Here is a 27,939-nt window from a genome sequence, read left to right as displayed (position 1 = left end):
TGAGGTCAGCAATGGCCGTTGGGACTACACCTCCTATGAGGCTTTGCAACGGGCAAGATGGCGTTCTGAGAGCCCCACTACAACTCCCATGATCGCTTGGGAGAGACGCGGCGTCCGGCAAGATGGCGCCCTTAGGGCTCACGGCAGCCTGGGAGCCGGGCACTACAACTCCCATGAGGCCATACACCGCCTTGCTTGATGCACCGGACACCATGGCGGAGAATAGGTGGAAGGGGGCCTCGCTCGGGCTGCCGGGAATCGTAGTCCGAGTCCTCCCGCTCCCTCAGTGCAAACGGGGCTCTCCTAAGGAAAAGACTACAACTCCCATGAGCCCGCGCGAAGGCGACCCGGACAACATGGCGGGAGGGCGCCGCCCTTCCCGCAGGGCCTGCCGGGACTTTTAGTCCCGACCCCTCCGGCACGTCCATGGGTTCTAACGGGCGCACCCCGAGAGCAAACTACAACTCCCGACGTGCCCTGCGGCCGGACGGGGGGCGGGGCTGCCAGGGAGGCGGAGAAGGAGAAGAAAGCTACAACATGGCGGCCACGGCCGCCCCAAAGCGCTGGGCGCTGTGAAGGGGGGTGGGGAGGAGCCCAGGAGCCAGCCCCCGGCTAGGGGAGGGAGGATGCCCTGCCCCCCGTCGCCCTGACCCCCAAGTGGGGCCCACCGTGATGGGGGTCCAGGGCTTCCAGGAGTTCGTGGAGAAGCGCTGCCCGGGCGCCGTGGTGCCCGTCGACCTGCTCAAGCTGGCCCGGGCGGCAGGGGTCCGCGGGGGGGCCCCCTACTGTGGCCTAGCTGGCTACCTCCAGCCACTGCCTGGGCCCTACCCCCCGCCTCTCGTGGCCCACTCCCAGCATGCTCCGGGGTTGGCGTCGGTGGCCCGCTCCCAGCATGCTCCGGGGCTGGCGTCAGTAACTCATTCCCAGCATGCTCCGGGGTTGGCGTCGGTGGCCTGCTCCCAGCATGCTCCGGGGCTGGCGTCAGTGGCGGCTCACTCCCAGCATGCTCCGGGGCTGGCGACAGTGGCGGCTCACTCCCAGCATGCTCCGGGGCTGGCGACAGTGGCGGCTCACTCCCAGCATGCTCCGGGGCTGGCGACAGTGGCGGCTCACTCCCAGCATGCTCCGGGGCTGGCGACAGTGGCGGCTCACTCCCAGCATGCTCCGGGGCTGGCGACAGTGGCGGCTCACTCCCAGCATGCTCCGGGGCTGGCGATGGCCTGCCCGGCCCGGCTACTGGTGGACGCAGACTCGGCCCTGCAGCGGCTGTATGGCGGCTACCAGACGGACTGGGTGTGCGGCGGCCAGTGGAATGCCATGGTGGGCTACCTGGCGGCCCTGTCCCAGGCCTGCCTCTACCAGGGCGGGCTGGAGCTGGCGATCATCTTCAATGGCGGGCTGGGCAAGGAGCGGCTGCCCGAGTGGGGCCGCAAGGCCCAGGCTGAGCGGCAGACGGCCCAGCTCATCGCCGCCCACGTGGGCAACAAGGGCACCCCGCCCCCCCGCGCCTGGTTCCTGCCCCCCGCCTGCCTGGAGCACTGCGTCCGCCTGGCCATGATCCGCTTCCGGGTCAAGGTAGGAGAGGGCGGCTGCGAGCCTGCCCCCCATGGCTGTTCACCCCCTGCCCCCATCTCGCGCCTTATGACTGTGCCTACCTGAGTCTGCCCCCTTCCCTTCCACCTATGGCTCCTTCCCTGTACATGAGCCCCACTTCCTGCGGTCTGAGCTGTGACCCTAACTCCTTCTGCCTCCTTCCCCTGTACTTCATCGTTCTCTTTCGTCTCCTCTCCCAACCGGCTGGACTGCCTGGCTCTGTGATTGTTCCCCAGAGGTGGCTGCATCCCAGCACCGGGCGAGCCCTCCCTATGTGGTGTTGTGTGCGGCTGTTCCCCAGCTGCCCCGCCCAGAGGTGGCTGCATCTCTGCGCTGGGAGACTCATATTCATTGTGTCTGTTGGATTTCTCTCTCCATCATCAACAGTGGTTCTCTTTTGCCCTTTAATGTGGGCTCCTGGTACCCGAGTGCTGGATAGGAAGGGTACTTACGGAGCTAGCTGCATCGTCCGCCCTTGAGCTGTAGGTGCTAGGGGAATGCTCTGTGTCAGACAAAGTGGAGAAATAGGACGGGGGAGTCATGGGGGAGAAGCAGCTGAACAGAAGCTCCCGGTGCGACGCTGGGATCGAAAGGGCTAAGGCCATCCTGGGGTGTATAAACTGGGGAATCTCAAGTGGGAGCAGAGAGGTGACTTCACCCTGGATTCGGCCCTGGTGCGTCCGCTGCTGGGATCCCGCGTCCAGTTCTGGTATCTGGAATTGCAGGAGGCTGTTGATCAGTTGAAGAGGGGCCGGATAAGAGCCAGGAGAACGATTTAAAGGGTTGGAAAACTGGCCTGCGAGAGACGCCAGGAGTGTGATCTATTGAGCTCCGTGAAGGGGTGATGTGATTGCAGCCTCTAAATGGCTCCAGAGGGACCAAACGTTTACTAACGGGCTCGTCAGTCTCGCAGTGGAAGCTTGAACACAAGCTAGTGGCTGGAAATTGAAGCTAAACAAATCCAGTGTGGAAATCAGGTGTCGATTTTGAACAGAGAGGGGTCCGTTTCCCGAGGGATGTGTGGATTCTCCATTGAACTCAAGGATGTCCCGTGGACTGTGTTTAAATGTGTGTAGGTTGGAGGGTGTCTCTGGGAGAACTGAGACGGCCAGCGCCCCGGAGCCACGCCCACATGTTGGCAGTGTGGGGCTGGGGGGAGGGATAGGTCAGTGGTTCGAGCATTGGCCTGCTAAACCCAGGGTTGTGAGTTCAATCTTTGAGGGGGCCACTGAGGGATCTGGGGCAAAAATTGGTCCTGCTAATGAAGGCAGGGGGCTGGACTCGATGACCTTTCGAGGTCCCTTCCAGTTCTAGGAGATTGGTATATCTCCAATTATTACCTTTAATGAAAGGGAGGGAAGGAGCAGCCAGCAGGAGGGTTGTGGAATCGTGCCAGGGTCGCGATGAAAGGGAGGTGGGGTTGGGGGGGACAATCAAGTGACGGTGACACTTCGAGGACAGGCAGCCAGAGCAGTTATGGGTGGAACGACTTGTCCCATGCCCGAGTATAGCTCTGCCTCCAGATAAGGGCTGTGATCCACTCCCATGCTTCAGGGCTTCACCAGCTGAGGTCAGGAAGGAAGGTTCCATCTCTCTCCAATGCAGAACTGTTGTTTCTCTGCCCTCCTCGGCAGCATCAGGGACCAGCTGCAGCTAGAGGCATTGTGGGCTGGCAAGCCAGAGCCCTCTGTCTAGCCCCCTGGTCGCCCAATGTGGGGTTGGCTTGATTAACTCTGCCTCTGCCCTTTATGATGGCTGATACTGAGTCCTTGGGCCCTCAGCCAGAGCCACGGGTTGCGCTGCCAGGGAGACAGAAACCCAGCAAAGAGCTTCCGGCTTCCTCCACTTGTTTCTCCGAGCCCAGAGATGGCGCCTGCCAATTGCACCCCCCACTGCGCTGTGGTGTTCTCTCGTTCCTTCCTCTGTGGGGGGGCTGTCCCCCACTCCTCCTCCCATACAGGGCCCCCCCTGTTCCCTCTCTACAGCGGAGGGCCTTGTGTGTGCCTCATTTCCTCCTCCCTCTATACCAGGGCCCTCCATTTCTCCCTCCCCTATGCCTGGACCCCCCATACCCTCCTCTGGTGGGGGGCTTTGTGCGGGCCCATTCCTTCCCTTGTCTTGCTACTGTCGAGTGTGACCGTCTTCTCCCGCCCGCAGGTCTTCCAGAGCCTGGAGGACCATCACCTGGAGGTGGTGTCCTTCTTCCGGGAGCGCGGCTTCCACGGGCTGCTGGCCCACGACTCAGAGTTCGCCCTGGCCAGCCTGCCCTGCTACTTCAGCGCCCACGCCCTGAAGCTGAGCTGGAACGGCAAGAGCCTCACCACCAATCAGTTCCTCATGCACCAGGTGGCCAAGCAGCTGGGACTGAAGGTCTCCAGCTTCCCTGTCTTCGCCGCCCTGCTGGGTAGGAACAGCCAGGGCAAACCGCTGGCACACAGCGGGGGGGATGGGGCAGCAGGGACACCCCCTGGGCTCAGCCCCTCTAGCTGGGGGGACGGACAGCAGGTCCCTCTGGGAGGGGGAGTCCGTGGCACTGGCTAAGCTGTGCTCTGGGGAGTCTGGGAAGAAGCCCTGTTCCTCCAGGCTCGGAGAGCTGCCCCCCACCCCACTGCCGTGGAGAGATGGCTCGCACAACTGGTGGCGTGACAGACAGGCAGCCGCTGCGGTGGTCGCTCTAGCTGGGTCTCTGGGGTTGGGGAGCACACAAGGGGCTGGGGGACAGCTCTGGGCAGGGTGTCTGTGCTCTTTGGGGGACATCTGGGGGGGTGGGGGTTTGGGAACCACTCTAGGCAGCATCTCTATAGTGAAGTACCACATGGAGGAGTGTTGGGGGTCACTCTAGGGAGGAACTCTATTGTCAGGGAGCCCTATACAGGGGACTGGAGACCACCCTCAAGGCAAGCACTGTATGGTCAGGGAGCACATGAGGGGAATTGGGAACTGCTCTCTAGGCAGGGCCTTTGCTGACCAGTCTAGCCAGGAATTCTATGGCTGAAACACATTGGGGAGGAGGGGCTAGTCTCTGGTCAGGGTCCCTATGGTCAGGGAGGACATGAGGGGCTGAGGATCACTCTAGGCAGGACCTCTATGGTCAGGGAGGACATGAGGGGCTGAGGATCACTCTAGGCAGGGTCTCTATGGTCAGGGAGGACATGAGGGGCTGGGGATCACTCTAGGCAGGGTCTCTATGGTCAGGGTGGACATGAGGGGCTAAGGATCACTCTAGGCAGGGTCTCCATGGTCAGGGAGGACATGAGGGGCTGAGGACCACTCTAGGCAGGGTCTCTATGGTCAGGGAGGAGATGGGCTAAGGACCACTCTAGGCAGGGTCTCTATGGTCAGGGTGGACGTGAGGGGCTGAGGATCACTCTAGGCAGGGTCTCTATGGTCAGGATGGACATGAGGGGCTGAGGATCACTCTAGGCAGGGTCTCTATGGTCAGGGAGGACATGAGGGGCTGAGGATCACTCTAGGCAGGGTCTCTATGGTCAGGTAGGACATGAGGGGCTGGAGATCACTCTAGGCAGGGTCTCTATGGTCAAGGAGGACATGAGGGGCTGGGGATCACTCTAGGCAGGGTCTCTATGGTCAGGGTGGACATGAGGGGCTGAGGATCACTCTAGGCAGGGTCTCTATGGTCAAGGAGGACATGAGGGGCTGGGGATCACTCTAGGCAGGGTCTCTATGGTCAGGGAGGACATGAGGGGCTGGGGATCACTCTAGGCAGGGTCTCTATGGTCAGGGAGGACATGAGGGGCTGGGGATCACTCTAGGCAGGGTCTCTATGGTCAGGTAGGACATGAGGGGCTGGAGATCACTCTAGGCAGGGTCTCTATGGTCAGGGTGGACATGAGGGGCTGAGGATCACTCTAGGCAGGGTCTCTATGGTCAAGGAGGACATGAGGGGCTGGGGATCACTCTAGGCAGGGTCTCTATGGTCAGGGTGGACATGAGGGGCTGAGGATCACTCTAGGCAGGGTCTCTATGGTCAGGGAGGACATGAGGGGCTGGGGATCACTCTAGGCAGGGTCTCTATGGTCAGGGAGGACATGAGGGGCTGGGGATCACTCTAGGCAGGGTCTCTGTGGTCAAGGAGGACATGAGGGGCTGGGGATCACTCTAGGCAGGGTCTCTATGGTCAGGGAGGACATGAGGGGCTGGGGATCACTCTAGGCAGGGTCTCTATGGTCAAGGAGTACATGAGGGGCTGGGGATCACTCTAGGAAGGGTCTCTATGGTCAAGGAGGACATGAGGGGCTGGGGATCACTCTTGGCTGGGTCTCTATGGTCAAGGAGGACATGAGGGGCTGGGGATCACTCTAGGCAGGGTCTCTATGGTCAGGGAGGACATGAGGGGCTGGGGATCACTCTAGGCAGGGTCTCTATGGTCAAGGAGGACATGAGGGGCTGGGGATCACTCTAGGCAGGGTCTCTATGGTCAGGGAGGACATGAGGGGCTGGGGATCACTCTAGGCAGGGTCTCTATGGTCAGGGAGGACATGAGGGGCTGAGGACCACTCTTGGCAGGGTCTCTATGGTCAGGGAGGACATGAGGAGCTGGGGATCACTCTAGGCAGGGTCTCTATGGTCAAGGAGGACATGAGGGGCTGGGGATCACTCTAGGCAGGGTCTCTATGGTCAGGGTGGACATGAGGGGCTGAGGATCACTCTAGGCAGGGTCTCTATGGTCAGGGAGGAGATGGGCTAAGGACCACTCTAGGCAGGGTCTCTATGGTCAGGGAGGACATGAGGGGCTGGGGATCACTCTAGGCAGGGTCTCTATGGTCAAGGAGGACATGAGGGGCTGGGGATCACTCTAGGCAGGGTCTCTATGGTCAGGGTGGACATGAGGGGCTGAGGACCACTCTAGGAAGCGTCTCTATAGTCAGGGAGGACATGAGCTGAGGGTCTCTGTGATTGGGGAACGGACTGTGTGGGGGGTTGGATTTGCATGAAGAAAGGGGATCACTCAAAGGGGATCCTGAGAGAAAGAGGGAGTGCATTTATGCAAATGACAGTGCCTAGTCAAATATTCAAATCAGGGCTGCCTCATTTGCATAAAATTTCCTGTTTTCTGGCCATCTGGCCTGATTCCTCCTCCAATCAGAAGACACTGTAACCGCCCCCCTCTTTCCTCTTTGAGGGTGGGGTAGGGGCACCGAATCCCTTTGGGGCACAGTAACCAGGAACCGCGTTATTCCTGCCTCCCCCAGGTAACCACATCCTCCCCGACGAGGACTTGGCTGCTTTCCACTGGAGCCTGCTGGGGCCAGACCACCCGCTGGCATCGCTCAAGGTAGCCTCCCGTCCCCTGGCAGTGCCCCACAGCAGCCTGGTAGGGCTGGGATGGGAATGGCCTTGCGGACAGGCATTGTGGGTCGGAGCAGAGGGGACTGAGAGCCAGGATTCCTGGCCCTAGGAAGGGAGTGGGGTCTAGTGGTTAGAGTAGGGGAGACTGGGAGCCACTCTAGGAAAGACTCAATGGTCAGGGAGCACATGGGGGCTGGGGACTCCCTGGACAGGTCTCTATGGTTGTGGAGCACATGGGGGCTGGGGACTCCCTGGACAGGTCTCTATGGTTGTGGAGCACATGGAGGGCCAGGGACTCTCTGGGCAGGTCTTTATGGTCGAGGAGCACATGGGGGGCTGGGGACTCCCTGGGCAGGTCTCTATAGTCAGGGAGCACATGGGGGGGCTGGGGATTCCCTGGGCAGGTGTCAAGGTTTTTTCCCCACTCTGAACCTTAGGGTACAGATGTGGGGGACCTGCATGGACCCTTCTAAGTTTAATTACTAGCTTAAATCTGGTAACACTGCCACCACCCACAATTTCAGTGTCTGGGGCACTTTCTGTCCCCCCAAAACTTTTCCCTCCCTGGGTTGCCTTGAGAGGCTTCATCACTTCCCTGGTGAACACAGATCCAAACCCCTTGGATCTTAAAACAAGGAGGAATTAGCCATCCCCCCTCCATTCCCCCCACCAATCCCTGGTGAGTCCAGACCCAATCCCCTTGGATCTTAAAACAAGGAAAATCAATCAGGTTCTTAAAAAAGAAAGCTTTTAATTAAAGAAAGAAAGATAAAAATCATCTCTGTAAAATCAGGATGGAAAATGCGTTACAGGGAATCAGATTCCTATAGACCAGAGGGACCCCCCCACAACCTTAGGTTCAAAGTTACAGCAAACAGAGGTAAAAATCCTTCCAGCAAAAAGAAACATTTCCAAGTTGAGAAAACAAACATAAGACTAACAGGCCTTGCCTGGCTAATTACTTACAAGTTTGAAACATGGGAGACTGATTCAGAAAGATTTGGAGAGCCTGGACTGATGTCCCGTCCCCCTCTGTCCCGAGAGCGAACAACACCACCACCAAAAGCACAAAGACTTCCCTCCACCAAGATTTGAAAGTACCTTGTCCCCCTATTGGTCCTTTGGTCAGGTGTCAGCCAGGTTCACTGAGCTTCTTAACCCTTTACAGGCAAAAGAGACATTAACCCTTAATTATCTGTTTATGACAGCAGGTCTCTATGGTCGGGGAGCACACGCGGGACTGGGAACTCCCTGGGCAGGTCTCTGTGGTCGGGGGGCTGGGGACTCTCTGGGCAGGTCTCTATGGTTGGGGAGCACACAGGGCGTGATGGAAGGTGGGGCTTCCAGCATGGCTGCCTGTGGGGTGCCAGATGCTGAGCACTGTCCGTGTCACCCCCGTGCCCAGGTCCGAGCCCACCAGCTGGTGCTGCCCCCCTGCGACGTGGTGATCAAGGCCGTCTCAGAGTACGTCAGCGCCATCAAAGAACCCTGCAACCTGGATGCTGTGGGGAGAGACGTCTTCAAACACTCTCAGGTGAGTGTGAAGAGGCCTGATTGCTGACTGGAGTTGCTGATCTGGTCCCCTGGCATGCCATGAGACCCCCTGTGGCTGAGATTGGGGGTCCTGGTGTGCTGTGAGACATCTCTGACTGAGATCAGGGTCCCCCTCTGGCTGAGATGGGGGGGCAGTGCTCTGAGAGATCCCTCTGACTGAGATCAGAGGCCCCTGGTGCGCTGTGTGCCATGAGAGCCCCTGTGGCTGAGATTGGGGGTCCTGGTGTGCTGTGAGACGTCTCTGACTGAGATCGGTGGGCCCTGGTGTGCCTTTTGCCGTGAGACCCCTCCAGCTGAGATGAGGGGCCCCAGTGCACTGTGAGACCCCTCCAGCCAAGATCAGTGACCCCAGCACTCCAAGAGACCCCTCTGGCTGAGATCGGGGGGCCCCCTATGCTCCAAGAGACTCTTCTGACAGAGATCGGGGGGCCCTGGCTCGCTATGAGACTCCTCTGACTGAGATTGGAGGCCCCTGGTGCGCTGCGTGCCATGAGACCCCCTCTGGCCGAGATGAGGGGGCTCCTAGTGCTCTGAGAGACCCCTCTGACTGAGATCAGGGGCCCTGGTGCACTGTGGGACCCCTCTGGCTGAGATCAGGGGGCCCTCAGCGCTCCAAGAGACCCCTCTGACAGAGATCGGGGGTCCCTGGCTCACAGTGAGACGTCTCTAACTGAGATCGGAGGCTCCTGGTGCGCTGTGTGCTGTGAGACCCCCTCCGGCCGAGATGGGGGGGGCCCAGTGCTCCGAGAGATCTTTCTGACTGAGATCAGGGGCCCCTGGCGTGCTGTGGGACCCCTCTGACAGAGATATGGGGCCCTGGCGCGCCTTGTGCTGTGAGATCCCGCTGGGCGAGACCTAGGGCCCCTGGCAAGCCCTGAGACCCCTCTGACTTAAATTGGGAGCCCCTGGCATGCTGCATGCCATGAACCCCTGTCCGGATGAGATCAGGGGGCCCCAGGCTCGCTGGCTTCTGCCCCATCTCTTTGGGGTTCCAAGCCCCGGTGGGCTGACACTGCAATCCTGTGTCGCTCTGTAGCATCAGACAAGGCACAGCAGCTCCTGCTTTGAGAGTGGGTTTGATTGCTGGGGTGGGGCCCTTCTTAGCCCCTGGATCTCCAGCCAGTCTCCTGTCCGCTTTGCTCCCCCAGTCCAGGACGGAGGATAAGATCGAGCGCTTCAAGAAGGCCGTGAACTACTATTCGGTGGCTGCCAAGATGCCCCCAGCACCTGTGGGTCCGTCCTCATTTGTATGTGAGTATCTGACGGGCTGGGATAGGCCGGCTGGAGTACCCAGGAGTTCCCACACAGCCAGCCCCCCTCCTCCCCCACAGCGCCTCCTCTTGGGAGAGGCTGGGCCTGGAGTACCCAGGAGCTCCCCCACGGCCAGCACCCTTCCCCTCCCCACAGCGCCCCCCTGCTGGGAGAGGCTAGGGCTGGAGCCACCGGGAACTCCCCCCAAAGCCAGCGCCCCTCCTCCTCCCCACAGCTGCCCCTGCTGGGAGGCCATGGCATGAGTACCCAGGAGCTCCCCCACAGCCAGCGCCCCTCCTCCTCCCCACAGCGCCCCCTGCTGGGAGAGGCCATGGTTGGATTACCCAGGAGCTCCCCCACAGCCAGCGCCCCTCCTCCTCCCCACAGCGCCCCCTGCTGGGAGAGGCTGGGGCTGCAGCAGCTGGGAGTTCCCCCACAGTCGGCGCCCCTCTCCCTTGCCACAGCGCCCCCTGCTGGGAGAGGCCATGGCTGGAGTACCCAGGAGCTCCCCCACAGCCAGCGCCCCCGCCCCTCCCCCTCCCCACAGCGCGCCCTGCCCTAACCACCAGGCCCCACTCCCCTCCCAGACCCAGGCAGAGAACCCAGGAGTCCTGGCCGCCCCCTGCTAACCATTAGGCCCCACTCCCCTCTACATGGTGAGCCCCTGCTCTGTGTCTCAGTGCCAGGCTATGGATCCAACCACTTCGGAGGAGCAGCCCCTGCGCAGCGCAGCCCGGTGGGATCCCTCCCCACGGGGAAGCCGATGGTACGTTCCAGTCCGGGTGGGGAGTGGGATTGGGCTCCCTGGAGTCAGTGGGTTGGAGTGGAGGTGCAGCAGGCTGACAACCCGGACTCCTGGGTTCTCTCCCCAGCTCTGGGAGGGGAGTGGGGACTGTGGTTAGAGTGGGGGGGGCTGGGAGCCAGGACTCCTGGGTTCTCTCCCCAGCTCTGGGAGGGGAGTGGGGGCTGGTGGTTAGAGTGGGGGGGGGGCTGGGAGCCAGGACTCCTGGATTCTCTCCCCGGCTCTGGGAGGGGAGTGGGGGCTGGTGGTTAGAGCAGGGGGGCTGGGAGCCAGGACTCCTGGGTTCTCTCCCCAGCTCTGGGAGGGGAGTGGAGGCTGGTGGTTACAGCAGAGGGCGCTAAGAGCCAGGACTCCTGGGTTCTCTCCCCGGCTCTGGGAGGGGAGTGGGGACTGTGGTTAGAGTGGGGGGGGGGCTGGGAGCCAGGACTCCTGGGTTCTCTCCCCAGCTCTGGGAGGGGAGTGGGGACTGTGGTTAGAGCAGGGGGGGCTGGGAGCCAGGACTCCTGGGTTCTCTCCCCGGCCCTGGGAGGGGAGTGGGGACTGTGGTTAGAGTGGGGGGGGGCTGGGAGCCAGGACTCCTGGGTTCTCTCCTGGCTCTGGGAGGGGAGTGGGGACTGGTGGTTAGAGTGGGGGGGGGGGCAGGGAGCCAGGACTCCTGGGTTCTTTCCCCGGCTCTGGGAGGGGAGTGGGGACTGTGGTTAGAGTGGGGGGGGGCTGGGAGCCAGGACTCCTGGGTTCTCTCCCAGCTCTGGGAGGGGAGGGAGGTCTAGTGATTAGAGCAAGGGGGAGGGGGTTGAAGCCTGACTCCTGGATCTCCTGGCTGTCAGGGGAGGGAGATCTACTGCTCTTTGCTGACTTCTGTCTCTCTGCCTCCCTCCCCAGTTCCCACCCGACCTGGGGCCAAAGGTGCAGTACGAGCCGCCGGCCCCGCCCTCCTCCTTCCCCCCGGGCCCCAGCACCAGCCTCCTCTTCTCCCCCCACCCGCTTGGAGACGTGCCCCCCTTTCACGAGCAGCCCGGCCTGAAAGGCGGTGACTTCAGCTGCTGGACCAGCGCCTACAATGCCAAGTTCCCGCCCCACCAGCAGGGTCCCAAGCCCTCCCCTTCCTCCGGGCCGGCCTCCTCCCCCTCCTCCTCCTCCGACTGCGAAGAGCACAACGGGGACAGTGCCAAGTGAGTGGAGGCTGGTGGTTAGAGCGGGGAAGGCTGGGAGCCAGGACTCCTGGGTTCTCTTCCCCAGCTCTGGGAGGGGAGTGGGGGCTGCTGGTTAGAGCAGGGGGCTGGGAGCCAGGACTCCTGGGTTCTCTTCCCCAGCTCTGGGAGGGGAGTGGGGGCTGGTGGGTTAGAGCAGGGGGGCTGGGAGCCAGGACTCCTGGGTTCTCTCATGGCTCTGGGAGGGGAGGAGTCTGGTGGGTTAGAGCAGGGGGGGCTGGGAGCCAGGACTCCTGGGTTCTCTCATGGCTCTGGGAGGGGAGGAGTCTGGTGGTTAGAGCAGCGGGGGCTGGGAGCCAGGACTCCTGGGTTCTCTTCCCCAGCTCTGGGAGGGGAGTGGGGGCTGGTGGTTAGAGCAGGGGGGGCTGGGCGCCAGGACTCCTGGGTTCTCTCCCTGGCTCTGGGAGGGGTGAGTCATCACCTCCCCCATGTCTCCTCCCCAGCCATGTCTCCGAGATGCTGCAGCTGAAGTCTGGCTGGGAGGGGCCAGATGCCGAAAAGCTGAGCCAGGGCTGGGGGCAAGTGGGGGGCTCCGGTGGCACCGATGGGCCCCTGATTGGGCCCGAGCCCTCCATCCCCTCACTGCTTTCCATGGCCACCCGCAACCACATGGACATAACCACCCCCCCGCTGCCCCCCGTAGCCCCCGAGGTCCTGCGGGTGGCTGAGCACCGGCACCGACGCGGCCTTATGTATCCCTCCATCTACCATGTTCTTACCAAGGTGAGCCTGGCTCCGGTCCTGGCTCTGGGAGGGGAGTGGAGGCTGGTGGTTAGAGTAGAAGGGGCTGGGAGCCAGGACTCCTGGGTTCCATCTTCAGCTCTGGGAGGGGAGTGGGGACTGGTGGGTTTAGAGCAGGGGCGCTGGGAGCCAGGACTCCTGGGTTCTCTCCCTGGCTCTGGGAGGGGAGTGGGGGCTAGTGGTTAGAGCAGGGGGGCTGGGAGCCAGGACTCCTGGGTTCCATCTTCAGCTCTGGGAGGGGAGTGGGGACAGGTGGGTTTAGAGCAGGGGGCGATGGGAGCCAGGACTCCTGGGTTCTCTCCCTGGCTCTGGGAGGGGAGTGGGGGCTGGTAGTTAGACCCGGGGTGGGGGGAGCCAGGACTCCTGGGTTCTCAGTCCCTCTCCTGATGTTCCGGCACAGGGCGAGATCAAGCTCCCCGTGTGCATCGAGGACGAATGTAACACTGAGCTGCCTCCAGCCGCCGTCCTCTTCCGTGGCGCCCGGCAGCATATCTACGGGGTGCTGTTCGGCGTGGCTGAGAACCAGCGCCGGGTGGAGCGCCTGGCCATCCGCCGCCGCATTCCCACGGAAGGTACGGACCCCCATGCCCAAGAGCTGAAGCCTCCGGACACCTCGGTTCTGTCCCTAGCTCTGGGAGGGGAGTAGGATAGCATGGTCAGGGCTGGGGTCTACGAGCCAGGACTCCTGGGTTTTTTCCCTGGCTGCGGAAGGGGAATGGGGTCTGGTGGTTGGGGTGGGGGCGGGCTGGAAGCCAGAACTCCTGGGTTCTCTCCCTGGCTCTAGGAGGGGAGGGGGGTCTGGTGGTCAGGGGTGAGAGGGAGCCAGGACTCCTGGGTTCTCTCGCCGGCTCTGGGAGGGGAGTGGGGTCTGTGGTTGGGGGTGTGGGGGTAGCTAGATCCAGGACTCCTGGGTTCTCCCCAGCCAGGAGAACCTGATCCCTTGCCCTCTCCTTGCCCCGCAGTGCCGCCTGTGATCATCAAGGAATGGGCGGCTTACAAGGGGAAGTCCCCGCAGACACCGGAGCTGGTCTCAGCCCTGGCCTTTCGCGAGTGGACCTGCCCCAACCTGCGGAAGCTGTGGCTGGGGAAGGCAGTGGAGGACAAGAACCGGCGCATGAGGGCCTTCCTGGCCTGCCTGCGGGCCGACACGCCCGGCATGCTGAACCCGGCCAGCGTGCCCACGCACCTGCTGCTGATGTGCTGCGTGCTGCGGTGAGCAGGGGCAGGGGCGCCACTAGACCCCACTCCCGTCCCAGAGCCGGGGAGAGAACCCAGGAGTCTTGGCTCTCAGGCCCCCCTGCTCTAACCAACAGCCCCCACTCCCCTCCAAGAGCCAGGAGAGAACCCAGGGGTCCTGGCCCCCAGCCCCCTGCTCTAACCGCCAGCCCCCCCTCCCCTCCCCAAGCCGGGGTGAGCTGCCCCGTGTGGAATGCCAGGCCTGGCTGGGTTCACACTCTCTGTTCTCTTTCCAGTTACATGATGCAGTGGCCTGGAGGGAGGATCCTTCATAGGCACGAACTGGACGTGTTCCTGGCTCAGTCAGTTTCCTCTCAGCTCTATGAGCCGGATCACCTGCAGGAGCTGAAGGTAGGGGGCAGCCGCCATGTTCCCCGGGGGACAAAGAGCCATGTCCCCTCGCTTCTCCACCCTGGGGTGCCTCACACCCTGCTTCGCTGTGAGAACAGCCGCTCCTGGCCGGCCCCGCAGCCACCCACCTCGGCTGAATGACACCAGTGCTCTGGCTGGCTACTCACCAGCTACTCCCAGACCTTCTCCAGGGGTGTGTCTTGTCCTGCCCCGTCTCTCTCAGACAGTCCAGGCTCCTCAAGGGTAACTGGCCTGCCCAGACCCCGTTTTCTGCGGTGGCGGTTCCCAAACGCTCCGGGGCAGAGAGAACAGTCCCAGAAGTTCATTAAACCCAGGCAGAAAGATTTGAAGTGACGACAGGTGATGAGGCGTGAAAGTCACGCTGGGTCCCAAAGAAAATAAAGAAAGAGAAGACGCAACGTACCTACGACCTTAAAAGCAAAAAGGTTTTTCTCCCTCTAAGGAGCCCACTGGCTCGATCTTTCCACCAGGACCCTGGCCCCAGTTCAGTGATGCTTCCTTTGCCTTTCAAACAGGGCTGCTGCCGTGAGTAGAGATGAGGGGAGAATGCGATTTGGGCTCCTCTGTTCCCATTTGTACACCCCTCTCCCTCCCTTGAGGATTAGCTCCAACTGGGGCACAGGAAACCCCAGCTGTGTCTTTGCCAATGTGTAAAGTTCTTATTCGCACCCTTCTTTCCCCCAAAGATGGGCCGGGGATAGTCTGCTTTATTATGCTGTCGCCTAGCCAGGCCGTCAGTGTGTCCCTTGTCTCTGAGGAACTGGTTTGTGCCTGCCTGTCACAGCGATGTTATACCATGGAATCTCATAACTTTCCATACAACGCTGATACACACATTTTACCGGGACAGTAATGTTCAGCAGATTATGAGTTTTCAAATGATACCGCACAAGGTACATTTTGTACACGATTTATCCTAGTCTGTGAAAGCAGTGAACATGGGGTACAGTTGGTGACAGCCGGCACTGGAGCTGTTTGGGAGAAAGGTGAACGGGAGCAGGGTGCAGTGATTAGTATAGGGGGGTTGGCAGCCAGGACTCCTGGGTTCTCTCCGCAGCTCTCACTGGAGAACGTGCTGGAGTTATTCCTTTACTAGATTAAAAACTGCCGTTCTGCTCTGTTCCCCAGCTGCCCACATCTTGACGCCGGGTGAGCCTCCCTGTGCAGTGTTATGTGTGATTGTTTCCCAGCTGTCCTGCTCCAGAGGTGGCTGCACTCCTCCTCGTGTTAAAGTGATGGGAATGGTTCCCTTGCAGATCGAGAAGCTGGATGCCCGGGGCGTGCAGCTGGCAGCTCTCTTCATGAGCGGAGTAGATACGGCTCTGTTTGCCAATGACGCCTGTGGGCAACCGGTGCCCTGGGAACACTGCTGCCCCTGGATCTATTTTGATGGGAAACTCTTCCAGAGCAAGCTCATCAAAGCCACCCGTGACAGGGCCCCCCTCATTGACCTGTGTGATGGGCAGGTATGGGGCAGGATGCCTGAGTTCTCTCCCGGCCTCTGAGATGGTGGGTGGTCTAGTGCGTTAGAGCGGCGGAGTGGGGAGTCAGGACTCCTGGATTCTCTCCCCGGCTCTGGGAGGGGAGTGGGATCTAGTGGGTTAGAGCAGGGAGGGCTGGGAGCCAGGATGCCTGGGTTCTGTCCCTGTCCCTGCGGGGGGAGGGGATTTGAGAGGCTGCTCCTCTTGGTCTGGAAGTACCTGGATGTTCTGACATTGGGGCAGGCTGTGGGGGAGGGACAGGGATCTGGGGGATTAGGTCAGCTGGATTTAACCCCCCCCCGCCCCCACTTTCCTCCCCAGACGGAGCAGGCAGCCAAAGTGGAGAGGATGAGACAGAGCATCCTGGAGGGCGTGAACTTCAACCGCCAGGCCCCGCCCCCTCTGCTCCCGCCCCCTCCCTTCGTGCCTGCCATGGCCACGCCCTTCTATTCAATGCCCCTCTACCCCCGCACCACGGGCTCTGTGCCGCTGCCAACCCCTGGGAGGAGCAGAGGGTTCACAGGTGAGAGATCGTAGTGTCCCCTGAGCCGTGTCTCTGCCCCTGTATTCTGTGGCCCCGCTCACCACGGGCCATTGGTGAGAGAAGTGGGATCCCCAGATGGCTGGATTGTATGCCCTCTTGAAGGCAGGGGTAGGGGAGGCCTCTTTTCTCACCACTCCACTTGTAGATACGTGGAGTGTGATGGGCTGGTGGGGTGCTCCAGAGCGTGGAGCTAGGGGGCATTGGGGCAGATTTCCTCTGTCAGTGCTATTGGCTCAGGCTCTCTGCAGACTCAGGCAGGAATTGGTGACGCCCAGCGCAGTTCACATGTCTCCCAGCGAGCGGCTCAGGCTCTCTGCAGACTCAGGCGGGGATTGGTGATGCCCAGCGCAGTTCACACCTCTCCCAGTGACCGGCTCATGCTCTCTGCAGACTCAGGCAGGGATCGGTTATGCCCAGGGCAGTTCACATGTCTCCCAGCGAGCGGCTCAGGCTCTCTGCAGACTCAGGCGGGGATTGGTGATGCCCAGCGCAGTTCACACCTCTCCCAGTGACCGGCTCATGCTCTCTGCAGACTCAGGCAGGGATCGGTTATGCCCAGGGCAGTTCACATGTCTCCCAGCGAGCGGCTCAGGCTCTCTGCAGACTCAGGCGGGGATTGGTGATGCCCAGCGCAGTTCACACCTCTCCCAGTGACCGGCTCAGGCTCTCTGCAGACTCAGGCAGGGATCGATTATGCCCAGGGCAGTTCACATGTCTCCCAGTGACCGACTCAGGCTCTCTGCAGACTCAGGCGGGGATCAGTTATGCCCAGGGCAGTTCACACCTCTCCCAGTGACTGACTCAGGCTCTCTGCAGACTCAGGCGGGGATCAGTTATGCCCAGGGCAGTTCACACCTCTCCCAGTGACCGACTCAGGCTCTCTGCAGACTCAGGCGGGGATCAGTTATGCCCAGGGCAGTTCACACCTCTCCCAGTGACTGACTCAGGCTCTCTGCAGACTCAGGGATCGAGTATGCCCAGGCAGTTCGCACCGCTCCCAGTGACCGGCTCAGGCTCTCTGCGGACTCAAGCAGACCCTGTTTCTGACCCAAAAGATGACGTTCTGCTTCTGTTCCATATCTCTGGGAGCCTGTACGTGACCCTAGTGTCACCTGTCACTCATCTCCCCCTCCCCCTGTCTCCGCTTCCCTAGGTCTCCACCCAATTCCGCCTCAGGGGGGCAAGCTGGAGATTGCTGGTATGGTTGTCGGCCAGTGGGCGGGCAGTAAGCCCTCGCGGGGCCGGGGCTCCTTTGGCATGCAGGTGGTGTCTGTCGGGGGACCTGGGAAGGGGTAAGTACTGCAGCACTGCTGAGGGGTGGGCTGGAGAGAGGCTTTGCTGGCTGCTGGGGAATCAGCATTCTCCCCTTAGGTCATCTCTGTGCCACGCAAGCCAGCTGTGTGTGGCGTTATGTGCAGCTGTTCACCAGCTGCCCCGCCCCAGAGACAGCTGCATCTCAGCACCCGGCAAGCCATCCCTGTTCTCATGAATTATGCGTAATATTATTTGTAATCATTAGAACTGTTAATGGCCACTGTTCTTTATCCTTGTTAATGTCACCCTGGTTATTAGGCCTATAACTTAATTACACTTATTATGGAGGCATCAGTGTAACAATCCTGCTGCTAGCTAATCAGTATTAATCTCCGCCGTGCTCCACCCCAGACGCAGTCGGGACGGATCTGGAAAACTCCCCAAAGGAAACAAGAAGCTTAGCAAGCAGGTGCGTGTTTCTGCCTTTCCCTCAGCCCTACTGGTCTGGACTGCCCCCCGAACCAAGGAGACCCCAGCCCTTCTCCATGCCCCCCCGCCCCCCTACATTTGGGTTGCTGTCCCTGGGCAGCATTATGTGCTGCTGTTCCCGAGCTGCCCCGCTCTAGAGGTGGCTGCATTGCAGCCCCGGGCACAGTGGGATGGGATTCCTGCGGGTGTCTGATTATGTTGCACTCCTGTTCTCCACAGGGCTCGTTGGAGGGAGCAGCCAAAGCAGTGGAGTTGCAGAGCGGGCAGTTCCCATCGCAGGTGAACCGGGGCGAGGATTCGGGGGGCGGTCCCTGCCCCCCGGCACCGTCACAATGTGCCTTAGCCAGAGACACTGACGCCTGTGGTGATGAGGGCCAGTACTGCAGGCGGCTGGCCCAGGAGGTGGATCACGGCCCCAACACCAAGCTGCCCCTCCCAGCTCTGCAGAAGGAAGAGTGACGGGGGGGGGTGGGGGATGGACCTGATTTGGGGGCGGGTGGGGCTTTCCGGGGGGCGGGTCCAGGAGTGTGGAAGCCTCAGGGTACCATGAGGACAGGGAGGTTGGAAAGGCAGAGCCCCAGTGCATTGTGGGGGATCATCCCCTAATTAAAGGGATGGTCTCCTACAGCGCCCCAGTGCATTGTGGGGGAATCTCCTACAGCGCCCCAGTGCATTGTGGGGGATCATCCCCTAATTAAAGGGATGGTCTCCTACAGCGCCCCAGTGCATTGTGGGGGAATCTCCTACAGCGCCCCAGTGCATTGTGGGGGATCATCCCCTAATTAAAGGGATGGTCTCCTACAGCGCCCCAGTGCATTGTGGGGGAATCTCCTACAGCGCCCCAGTGCATTGTGGGGGATCACCCCCTAATTAAAGGGATGGTCTCCTACAGTGCCCCAGTGCATTGTGGGGGAATCTCCTACAGTGCCCCAGTGCATTGTGGGGGATCACCCCCTAATTAAAGGGATGGTCTCCTACAGTGCCCCAGTGCATTGTGGGGGAATCTCCTACAGTGCCCCAGTGCATTGTGGGGGATCATCCCCTAATTAAAGGGATGGTCTCCTACAGTGCCGCAGTGCATTGTGGGGGAATCTCCTACAGCGCCGCAGTGCATTGTGGAGGATCATCCCCTAATTAAAGGGATGGTCTCCTACAGCGCCCCAGTGCATTGTGGGAGGATTTGTACCTGTTTCCCTATCCCCCCCTTCCCCCCCAATCATGTCAATCAGCTCCACAACATGGCATATTTTATTATTTTTTTATTTTAATATTTGTGGGTGGGGAGTTGATGGTTTTCTATGGTTTTTAACATATTATCTATACCCCTCCCCTGGCTCTTGTAGCGGGGTGGGGGGGGACAAATGCTAGTAAATAAACGGGGAGCCGTTAAAAGGAAGCCAGCCAGGATGAATAAAAGCGAGTGGGGAGGAGTGATGTCTGGAGGCTCAAGCCAGGCCACTAATGGGTCGTGGTGTCCCCTGGCCTGCAGTGCTGGGTGCCCTGGCCCCCACAGCCAGCCGAGCGGGGCACTGGTTGCGCCCCTCGCTGCTCTGGGTGGAGCCCCAAAACGTATTTCCCCAATATTTGGCGGGTGCAGATGCTCCCAGCCCGTGTTCGTTTCGGGCGGTACGGGGTCGAGTTCGGGGCAGAGGCGCTGATGGCTGAAATCTACCCATGCTTTGTACAGACAGAAGAGAGAGATTATATTTACAGAGACAGATTCTATATAGAAACTACGTATCTCGGGGGGAGGAATTCCCGTGTCCCCAGCCGCAGCTCCAGAGCCGTCCGCGACGGACCCAGGGGGGCAGGGGCAGTCGGGGGTCCCTCCAAAACCAGGCAGCTGCCCCCTTCTTCCGCAGAGTCCCCCCTCCCAGCCGCGGTTCCCAGCAGGACTGGCCAATGGAGGGTGGAGGAGGGGTTCAGGTTGGTGGCCTGTGGGGGGTGGGTGGGCAGGGATTTTGAGGCTGGGGGCTGTTAGGGTTTCTGTCCCATGGGAGGGGAATGCAGGGACTTGGAGGCTGACTGATCGGGGATGTATTTGGTGCGGGGGGACCCCCTTCAAGTCCCATTAAAATCTGGACTGTAGAGGGTGGAAAATTTGAAGGTTTTGTGGACTATCCTAATCCCCCTCCTCGACAGGCAGGGGGGCTGGTGGTGAATTCCCGTCCTGCCCCCCTGACGTGTGTAAAAACTGAGCAGTGCGGCTTCTCTCCTGACTAATCCACACCCCTGTTGACACGGGAAGGCTTGAATTCCCCCAGATCCAGGGGATTTGGGGAACAGGGAGGGAGCAGGAAACAGCCCAAATCTCGACAAACTTTATATATTATTTTTCCCCTGCCTTGGAGGTGGGGGGATGGGAGGAAATTTAGCGCCCCCTTTTGCAGTCGGAGGCACTGAACCCTTTTAACCTGACTGATCCGCCAGCAAGGACTCCGGAAAACTATCTCCGGCCTCTGATACTTGAGCTTTCGAACCGAGGCCAGTTCCGAATCCAGCGCTCGGAAGATGCCTGCCCACCCGAGGCAGCTCGTTGACAGGCGTCACCCTGTAGTTTTTTATTACTTTAACCATGTTTCAAAGTCAGGCTTCAGGTCAGGCGTCTCTGAATGTCTGCAGACAATTGGCCGTGTCTGCGAATCGCAAAGGAGTTAATCTGAAGTGTTTAGGGTTGGGAGTCTTTAGGGACAGACGCCTGGAGTTGCAATCACTTTTATTGCTGGAATAACGCTCCTTTTCAGCGGGCAGGGGGGCGGGAGATGATTTTAAAGACCCTCGGCATTTTACAGCGGTCATCCCAATTCAGTGCAGCCATTTTTTCTCTTCTGAAATCTGGAAAACTAAACCCAAAATCACAGCCTCCCGAACTCCCTCCGCTAAACTCTCAGGAGGAAATTCTGAAACGCATCCACCAGTCATTGGTGCTTCGGAAGATTTGTAGTTTTTGCCATCCCAGGGATTTTAAACACAGAGACGCTCTGGGGTGTGGAGAAGAGCCGTGGAAATGAGTTGAGAGGCGTAAGCGGCCACTGCGTTCGGAAGGAGATGGAGAGGGGACTGGATTCTGCTGGAGAAGCTTAGGCCGTCACGGTACTACAGGGCTCTTTACTCTGGTGGAGACAGGCTGATGGAAAAACAAGAGGCAGGAGGCTGAAGCCTGACCAATACAAATTGAAAACAAGGGACCAGTCACCGTAAGGTGATTAACAGCTGGGACAAACTCCCAATTGAGGTGGCCCGTTCTCCAGCTCTTAGGGTCTTCCCATCCAAGTGAGATTGTTTACGCCCCTCGCCAGGTGACATAAAGACACCGAGATAAGCATCCTGCCTGGCAGGGATTTAGCAGTCTTGGCTAGATCGGCGGAGAGTCACCTTTTAGATGTACACTGGAAATAAAATGAGCGCAAATCTCAACCTCAGATGGGGGATTTGGACTGATCTGAGTTGGGGCCGCTGGCTCGGCTGCCTTTGCAGAAGCCCCATTCTTGGCTCCATTTGGCAGAATTGCAGATTCCCCACGCTGGAAATCGCTCGTCCCTTTTGGAAAACCATGGCCAGTTTCCTTGCCCCTTCCGCATCTGCTTCGGGGGCTCAGTTCCCACCCACGCTGCCTTTCCTGATGTCGTGAGGTGCCCCGCAGACTTGACCAGAGGTAAGACGATCCCTTTCTTTCACCTTGATTGCCACACCCAGCAAGGGACTGTTCGGCTTAGCTCCTTGAAGAACAGCTGAGGAGATGATTCGGGAATCCTGTCCTTGGAGGTTTTTAAGGACAGGGCAGGCACACCTGTCAGGGACGGTCTTCCTGCCTCTGCGCCGGGAGCTGGACTGGACGCCCTCTCGAGGTCCCTGCCGGCCTGTGGAGTCGGGCACCGTGGAGGATCCGGGGCCTTGTTCATGGCCTGGAAGATCCTGTTTCCGTGTTCAGGGCCAGAATTTGAGTCTTGCATAGGGCAGGACGTTCGGTTTCACTGAGCCCCAGGGCGGCGGTTGGACTAAAGGAGACAGAGCAGTTGCGAGGGGCCGCAGGGAAGTGATTTAGATGAGACCTGCCTGGATGATGCCAGCAGGCTCAGGCTGCAGCAGAAGATGAAACTTCCCCATTCCAATCTGTCGATGGTCAGCAGCTCCAAGCACCTCATCCAGGGTTCCGTTTCCAGCTGGGGCTGGTCCCAGCTGCTTCAGGGAAGGTGGAAAAGCCCCAGACAAACCCATCAAAGCCCAGAGTCGTGTGGGTGGGAAATTGCTGTTGGCTGAAGCTTGCGCTTGGCTTGCTGTGGGCGTCATGTCTGGCAGCCGAGGGCGATGGAAGCAAAGACAGGAGGAGAGGTATTTCCTCCCAGGGTCAGCCCTGCGAGCGAGCAGTGGAGTCGGGAGGACACACCTCTCTCTCAGCCGTCAGGCTGGCTGCAGGACTGACTGGTGAACGTGTGCTGGAGCTCGACTCGGCCGGTCGTTCATATGAACCTGGAACATACCGGAGGCTTTGGGATTGTGCTGCTAAATTCCTCCATGCTTTTCCCCCCCTTATCTAGGTGAAACACTTTGACTAGCATGGAGCCTATTTTCTCTGCTGGTGTCAATTGGGGGTTCCCACAGCTTGGGGCCTGGCCCCACTCACCCAGCGGAGCTTAGGCCCATTGACCCCAGCTGGGGGCCTGGCCCCATTGCCTCAACAGAGTTACGGCCCATTGACGGCAGCTGTGGGTCTGGCCCCATTGACCCAGCGGAGCTACAGCCCATTGATGCCAGCTACGGGTCTGGCTGCACTGACCAATGGAGCTCTGGCTGATGGAGCCAGTGGCGGTCTGGCCCCACTGACTGCAGTGGATTTACACCCACATGCCCCAGGTGGGGATCCGGCCCATGACAGCTCTTGTGTATTGAATCCGGGCAGCTGAAAGCCAGACAGGAGCGCTTGGGTTGTACCCTTGGCAGCAGCACCTGAGTGAACCCTTCTGCTCCCAGATTCCTGCTTTCCGCTCCGATCCAGCGACGCCCCGCGGACGACGCACACGCTGAAGTGGGGCTTTCACTTTCCTTTTCTTGCTGGCTCAAAGCTTTAAAAGAGAACAAGAACCACAAAGAGGTTTAAACCAACCCACCTGCAGTTCTCTTGACTTTTAAGCGAGCCAGCCTGCCTGTCGTGGGCCAGGTGTGGCTACTGACTTCCTACCTTTGGCCACTAAATCACTGGCTGATGGTGTAAGCTAGCCACTCGGACATTATTTTCCCCCTCTTCCTCGTCTTTGGTTTTTAAACCGTGCGTGTGTGAATTGTATTAACTCACACGTGGATTTCTCAGTCTTCTCTTTGTGTCCCCTGTTGTGTGTCAGAAACCTGCCCCCGACCATGTTCTCTTGAATTTTCATTCGACCTCCACCAAGGAGAGAGAATTTTCTCTCATCCTTGGGAATTGTTTGTGAAATCGCTCAGACCCCTGGCTGTAACTGTGTCAGGCCGGCCTGGAAGCGAATATAAGATCTGACAGCAGAGCTCCGGCCCCAGTGTCAGAGAATCTGTGATCAGATTAGCTGGCGCCGCTCCCCTAGCCGCACAGGAGGAGCAACGAGCAATCCTAGTGTTTCAGTTTTAATCCTGTTAGTGGAATTCAGTAGAGCCAAGTCTGGGCGCTGGCTCTTTCCTGACCTGTATTTCTGCTAAATAGGCCTGGTCCCCTTTCTGTTTCCCTGGCTGCCCTGCTTCAGGGCGTCTTTCTCCTGTTCATTTCCTTTGCTGTCTATTTAATTTAACTTTTTAAAAGCAGCCCCCATTGCCTTGCCTGCAGTGTAGATCCTTTGGGTTTATACTGCTATTTATGGGTAAGGGTTGTTTTAAATAGTTTTTGTTGATGTTAAGAACTTCTCTTCCAATTTTGAAATACTTTTATTTCTATCATCCATCTCTGTGCACCGTGTCTGTCTATCTATTCCCATCCACCCCCTCTATCTGTCGCCTCAGCTGGGGCATACACCTTTTTGACGATAATCATTGCACTTTTATGTTGCTAGATGCTTTTCTGGATAGAAACTAGTGAGATTTTTTTGAAGCAAATCTCAACAGTCTCAATCATATTTTTTTTGGTTCTTAAATTGTAAACCACCTGACTTTCCTTTTCCTACTTTGCCCCCGCCTTCAAATAACTCTGAAGCTTCCGTTTGTTGTAACCATATCTATCTATCCATATATTTCTCTCCCTAACTTTTAAAATGCTTTTAGCATAAGAACCCAGGTTTGGGGGGTTTTTGTTTTGTTTAAACCCCAAAGTATCTTTCACTGAAATGAGCAGTCAGGTTATTTTCTTCCTTGCGATCTTGTCAATTTACAGTTGTGTGTGATATTTACAAGGGGGAAAAAATCCAAGGAAGAGATGTCATGGGTTTTGTTGTAACTAATCTTATCATTTAAATCCCCCCAGCCCCCTTTTTTTTAAAGCTACTGACACGTGTTTATTAGTGGACGGATAAATGTTACTTCTACTTCCCTTGCACCTCAGCCCTATGACTATAAAAACCCTGTTATCCCGCTAGCCCCAGATCCCACAACTTGCTCCCTAGTTTATCCATGTAAGTTGGGACGGGTCCCGCTTCGGGAGGGAAATTGGCTGTCGTGGGGACGCAGGGGAAGGCTGTGTGGTGGAGGCGAAGCCGGCAGGGGTGATGTCTTTGGGAATATGTTTTGCTTGGGTGGCTCTGGACGCGTGGTACGGTCATCTGTGATCGAGGAGAGAGACTTACAGTACTTAATAAAAGTCTATTCTTTTAGTAAACCGCAGCCGAGCTGGATTGTTTTTCTGAGCAACAACTGAAGGTAGGGGGCTGGGGTGCAGGACTTCTGGGTTCTCTCAGCTTTGGGGGGGGGGCTGGGATCCCGGATACCTGGGTTCTCCCCTTGGCTCTGGGAGAGGAGGGGGGGGGAACCAGGACTCCCGGGTTCTCCCCTTGGCTCTGGGAGAGGAGGGGGGTGTGGGAGCCAGGACTCCCGGGTTCTCCCCTTGGCTCTGGGAGAGGAGGGGGGTGTGGGAGCCAGGACTCCCGGGTTCTCCCCTTGGCTGTGGGAGGGGAGGGGAGGGGAGGGGGGTGTGGGAGCCAGGACTCCTGGGTTCTCCCCTTGGCTGTGGGAGGGGAGGGGAGAGGAGGGGGGTGTGGGAGCCAGGACTCCCGGGTTCTCCCCTTGGCTGTGGGAGGGGAGGGGGGTGTGGGAGCCAGGACTCCCGGGTTCTCTCCCCGGCTGTGGGAGGGGAGGGGGGTGTGGGAGCCAGGACTCCTGGGTTCTCCCCTTGGTTCTGGGTGGGGTGGGGGGTGTGGGAGCCAGGACTCCCGGGTTCTCCCCTTGGCTCTGGGAGAGGAGGGGGGTGTGGGAGCCAGGACTCCCGGGTTCTCCCCTTGGCTCTGGGAGGGGAGGGGGGTGTGGGAGCCAGGACTCCCGGGTTCTCCCCTTGGCTCTGGGAGAGGAGGGGGGTGTGGGAGCCAGGACTCCCGGGTTCTCCCCTTGGCTGTGGAAGGGGAGGGGGGTGTGGGAGCCAGGACTCCCGGGTTCTCCCCTTGGCTCTGGGAGGGGAGGGGGGCGTGGGAACCAGGACTCCCGGGTTCTCCCCTTGGATGTGGGAGGGGTGGGGGGCGTGGGAGCCAGGACTCCCGGGTTCTCCCCTTGGCTGTGGGAGGGGAGGGGGGCGTGGGAGCCAGGACTCCCGGGTTCTCCCCTTGGCTCTGGGAGAGGAGGGGGGTGTGGGAGCCAGGACTCCCGGGTTCTCCCCTGGGCTGTGGGAGGGGAGGGGAGGGGAGGGGGGTGTGGGAGCCAGGACTCCTGGGTTCTCCCCTTGGCTGTGGGCGGGGAGGGGAGAGGAGGGGGGTGTGGGAGCCAGGACTCCCGGGTTCTCCCCTTGGCTCTGGGAGGGGAGGGGGGTGTGGGAGCCAGGACTCCCGGGTTCTCCCCTTGGCTCTGGGAGGGGAGGGGGGGGTGGGAGCCAGGACTCCTGGGTTCTCCCCTTGGCTCTGGGAGGGGAGGGGGGTGTGGGAGCCAGGACTCCTGGGTTCTCCCCTTGGCTGTGGGAGAGGAGGGGGGCGTGGGAACCAGGACTCCCGGGTTCTCCCCTTGGCTCTGGGAGGGGAGGGGGGTGTGGGAGCCAGGACTCCCGGGTTCTCCCCTTGGCTGTGGGAGGGGAGGGGGGCGTGGGAGCCAGGACTCCCGGGTTCTCCCCTTGGCTCTGGGAGGGGAGGGGGGTGTGGGAGCCAGGACTCCCGGGTTCTCCCCTTGGCTCTGGGAGGGGAGGGGGGTGTGGGAGCCAGGACTCCCGGGTTCTCCCCTTGGCTCTGGGAGGGGAGGGGGGTGTGGGAGCCAGGACTCCTGGGTTCTCCCCTTGGCTGTGGGAGGGGAGGGGGGTGTGGGAGCCAGGACTCCCGGGTTCTCCCCTTGGCTCTGGGAGGGGAGGGGGGTGTGGGAGCCAGGACTCCCGGGTTCTCCCCTTGGCTCTGGGAGGGGAGGGGGGAGTGGGAGCCAGGACTCCCGGGTTCTCCCCTTGGCTGTGGGAGGGGAGGGGGGCGTGGGAACCAGGACTCCCGGGTTCTCCCCTTGGATGTGGGAGGGGAGGGGGGCGTGGGAGCCAGGACTCCCGGGTTCTCCCCTTGGCTGTGGGCGGGGAGGGGGGCGTGGGAGCCAGGACTCCCGGGTTCTCCCCTTGGCTCTGGGAGAGGAGGGGGGTGTGGGAGCCAGGACTCCCGGGTTCTCCCCTTGGCTGTGGGAGGGGAGGGGAGGGGAGGGGGGTGTGGGAGCCAGGACTCCTGGGTTCTCCCCTTGGCTGTGGGAGGGGAGGGGAGAGGAGGGGGGTGTGGGAGCCAGGACTCCCGGGTTCTCCCCTTGGCTCTGGGAGGGGAGGGGGGTGTGGGAGCCAGGACTCCCGGGTTCTCCCCTTGGCTCTGGGAGGGGAGGGGGGTGTGGGAGCCAGGACTCCTGGGTTCTCCCCTTGGCTCTGGGAGGGGAGGGGGGTGTGGGAGCCAGGACTCCTGGGTTCTCCCCTTGGCTGTGGGAGAGGAGGGGGGCGTGGGAACCAGGACTCCCGGGTTCTCCCCTTGGCTCTGGGAGGGGAGGGGGGTGTGGGAGCCAGGACTCCCGGGTTCTCCCCTTGGCTGTGGGAGGGGAGGGGGGCGTGGGAGCCAGGACTCCCGGGTTCTCCCCTTGGCTCTGGGAGGGGAGGGGGGTGTGGGAGCCAGGACTCCCGGGTTCTCCCCTTGGCTCTGGGAGAGGAGGGGGGTGTGGGAGCCAGGACTCCCGGGTTCTCCCCTTGGCTCTGGGAGAGGAGGGGGGTGTGGGAGCCAGGACTCCTGGGTTCTCCCCTTGGCTCTGGGAGGGGAGGGGGGTGTGGGAGCCAGGACTCCTGGGTTCTCCCCTTGGCTGTGGGAGAGGAGGGGGGTGTGGGAGCCAGGACTGCCGGGTTCTCCCCTTGGCTCTGGGAGAGCAGGGGGGTGTGGGAGCCAGGACTCCCGGGTTCTCCCCTTGGCTGTGGGAGGGGAGGGGGGTGTGGGAGCCAGGACTCCCGGGTTCTCTCCCCGGCTGTGGGAGGGGAGGGGGGTGTGGGAGCCAGGACTCCCGGGTTCTCCCCTTGGTTCTGGGAGGGGAGGGGGGTGTGGGAGCCAGGACTCCCGGGTTCTCCCCTTGGCTCTGGGAGAGGAGGGGGGTGTGGGAGCCAGGACTCCCGGGTTCTCCCCTTGGCTCTGGGAGAGGAGGGGGGTGTGGGAGCCAGGACTCCCGGGTTCTCCCCTTGGCTCTGGGAGGGGAGGGGGGTGTGGGAGCCAGGACTCCCGGGTTCTCCCCTTGGCTGTGGGAGGGGAGGGGGGCGTGGGAACCAGGACTCCCGGGTTCTCCCCTTGGATGTGGGAGGGGAGGGGGGCGTGGGAGCCAGGACTCCCGGGTTCTCCCCTTGGCTGTGGGAGGGGAGGGGGGCGTGGGAGCCAGGACTCCCGGGTTCTCCCCTTGGCTCTGGGAGAGGAGGGGGGTGTGGGAGCCAGGACTCCCGGGTTCTCCCCTTGGCTGTGGGAGGGGAGGGGAGGGGAGGGGGGTGTGGGAGCCAGGACTCCTGGGTTCTCCCCTTGGCTGTGGGAG

At 60.5% G+C, this 27,939-nt stretch overlaps 1 protein-coding gene across 1 annotated transcript; it reads left to right on the top strand.

Annotated features, from left to right (window-relative positions):
- The first annotated feature begins 506 nt into the window (after nt 1-506).
- On the top strand, nt 507-24,610 carry FAM120C (family with sequence similarity 120C). Its single transcript, XM_030547181.1, has 16 exons — nt 507-1,575; nt 3,751-3,997; nt 6,807-6,889; nt 8,309-8,437; nt 9,606-9,708; nt 10,389-10,474; nt 11,393-11,682; nt 12,165-12,444; nt 12,863-13,034; nt 13,425-13,674; nt 13,935-14,049; nt 15,327-15,536; nt 15,873-16,074; nt 17,249-17,387; nt 17,761-17,818; nt 18,058-24,610. Exons 1-16 carry the CDS (start codon nt 673-675, stop codon nt 18,295-18,297), a joined length of 3,507 nt encoding a protein of 1,168 aa, XP_030403041.1. The 5' UTR covers nt 507-672; the 3' UTR covers nt 18,298-24,610.
- Nucleotides 24,611-27,939: the final 3,329 nt, after the last annotated feature.

Source organism: Gopherus evgoodei, unplaced genomic scaffold (assembly GCF_007399415.2).
Source record: "Gopherus evgoodei ecotype Sinaloan lineage unplaced genomic scaffold, rGopEvg1_v1.p scaffold_57_arrow_ctg1, whole genome shotgun sequence".
In the NCBI taxonomy this organism is placed as follows: Eukaryota; Metazoa; Chordata; order Testudines; family Testudinidae; genus Gopherus; species Gopherus evgoodei.
Note: the sequence above shows the minus strand (reverse complement) of the source record. Positions and strands in the feature narration are given on the sequence as shown.

Coding starts and splice junctions, on each gene's coding strand:
- FAM120C (XM_030547181.1), top strand. CDS start 673: ATGGGGGTCCAGGGCTTCCAGGAGTTCGTGGAGAAGCGCTGCCCGGGC. Junction 6,890..8,308: donor ACCCGCTGGCATCGCTCAAG/GTAGCCTCCCGT, acceptor CCCCGTGCCCAG/GTCCGAGCCCACCAGCTGGT. Junction 13,035..13,424: donor CCGCCGCATTCCCACGGAAG/GTACGGACCCCC, acceptor CTTGCCCCGCAG/TGCCGCCTGTGATCATCAAG.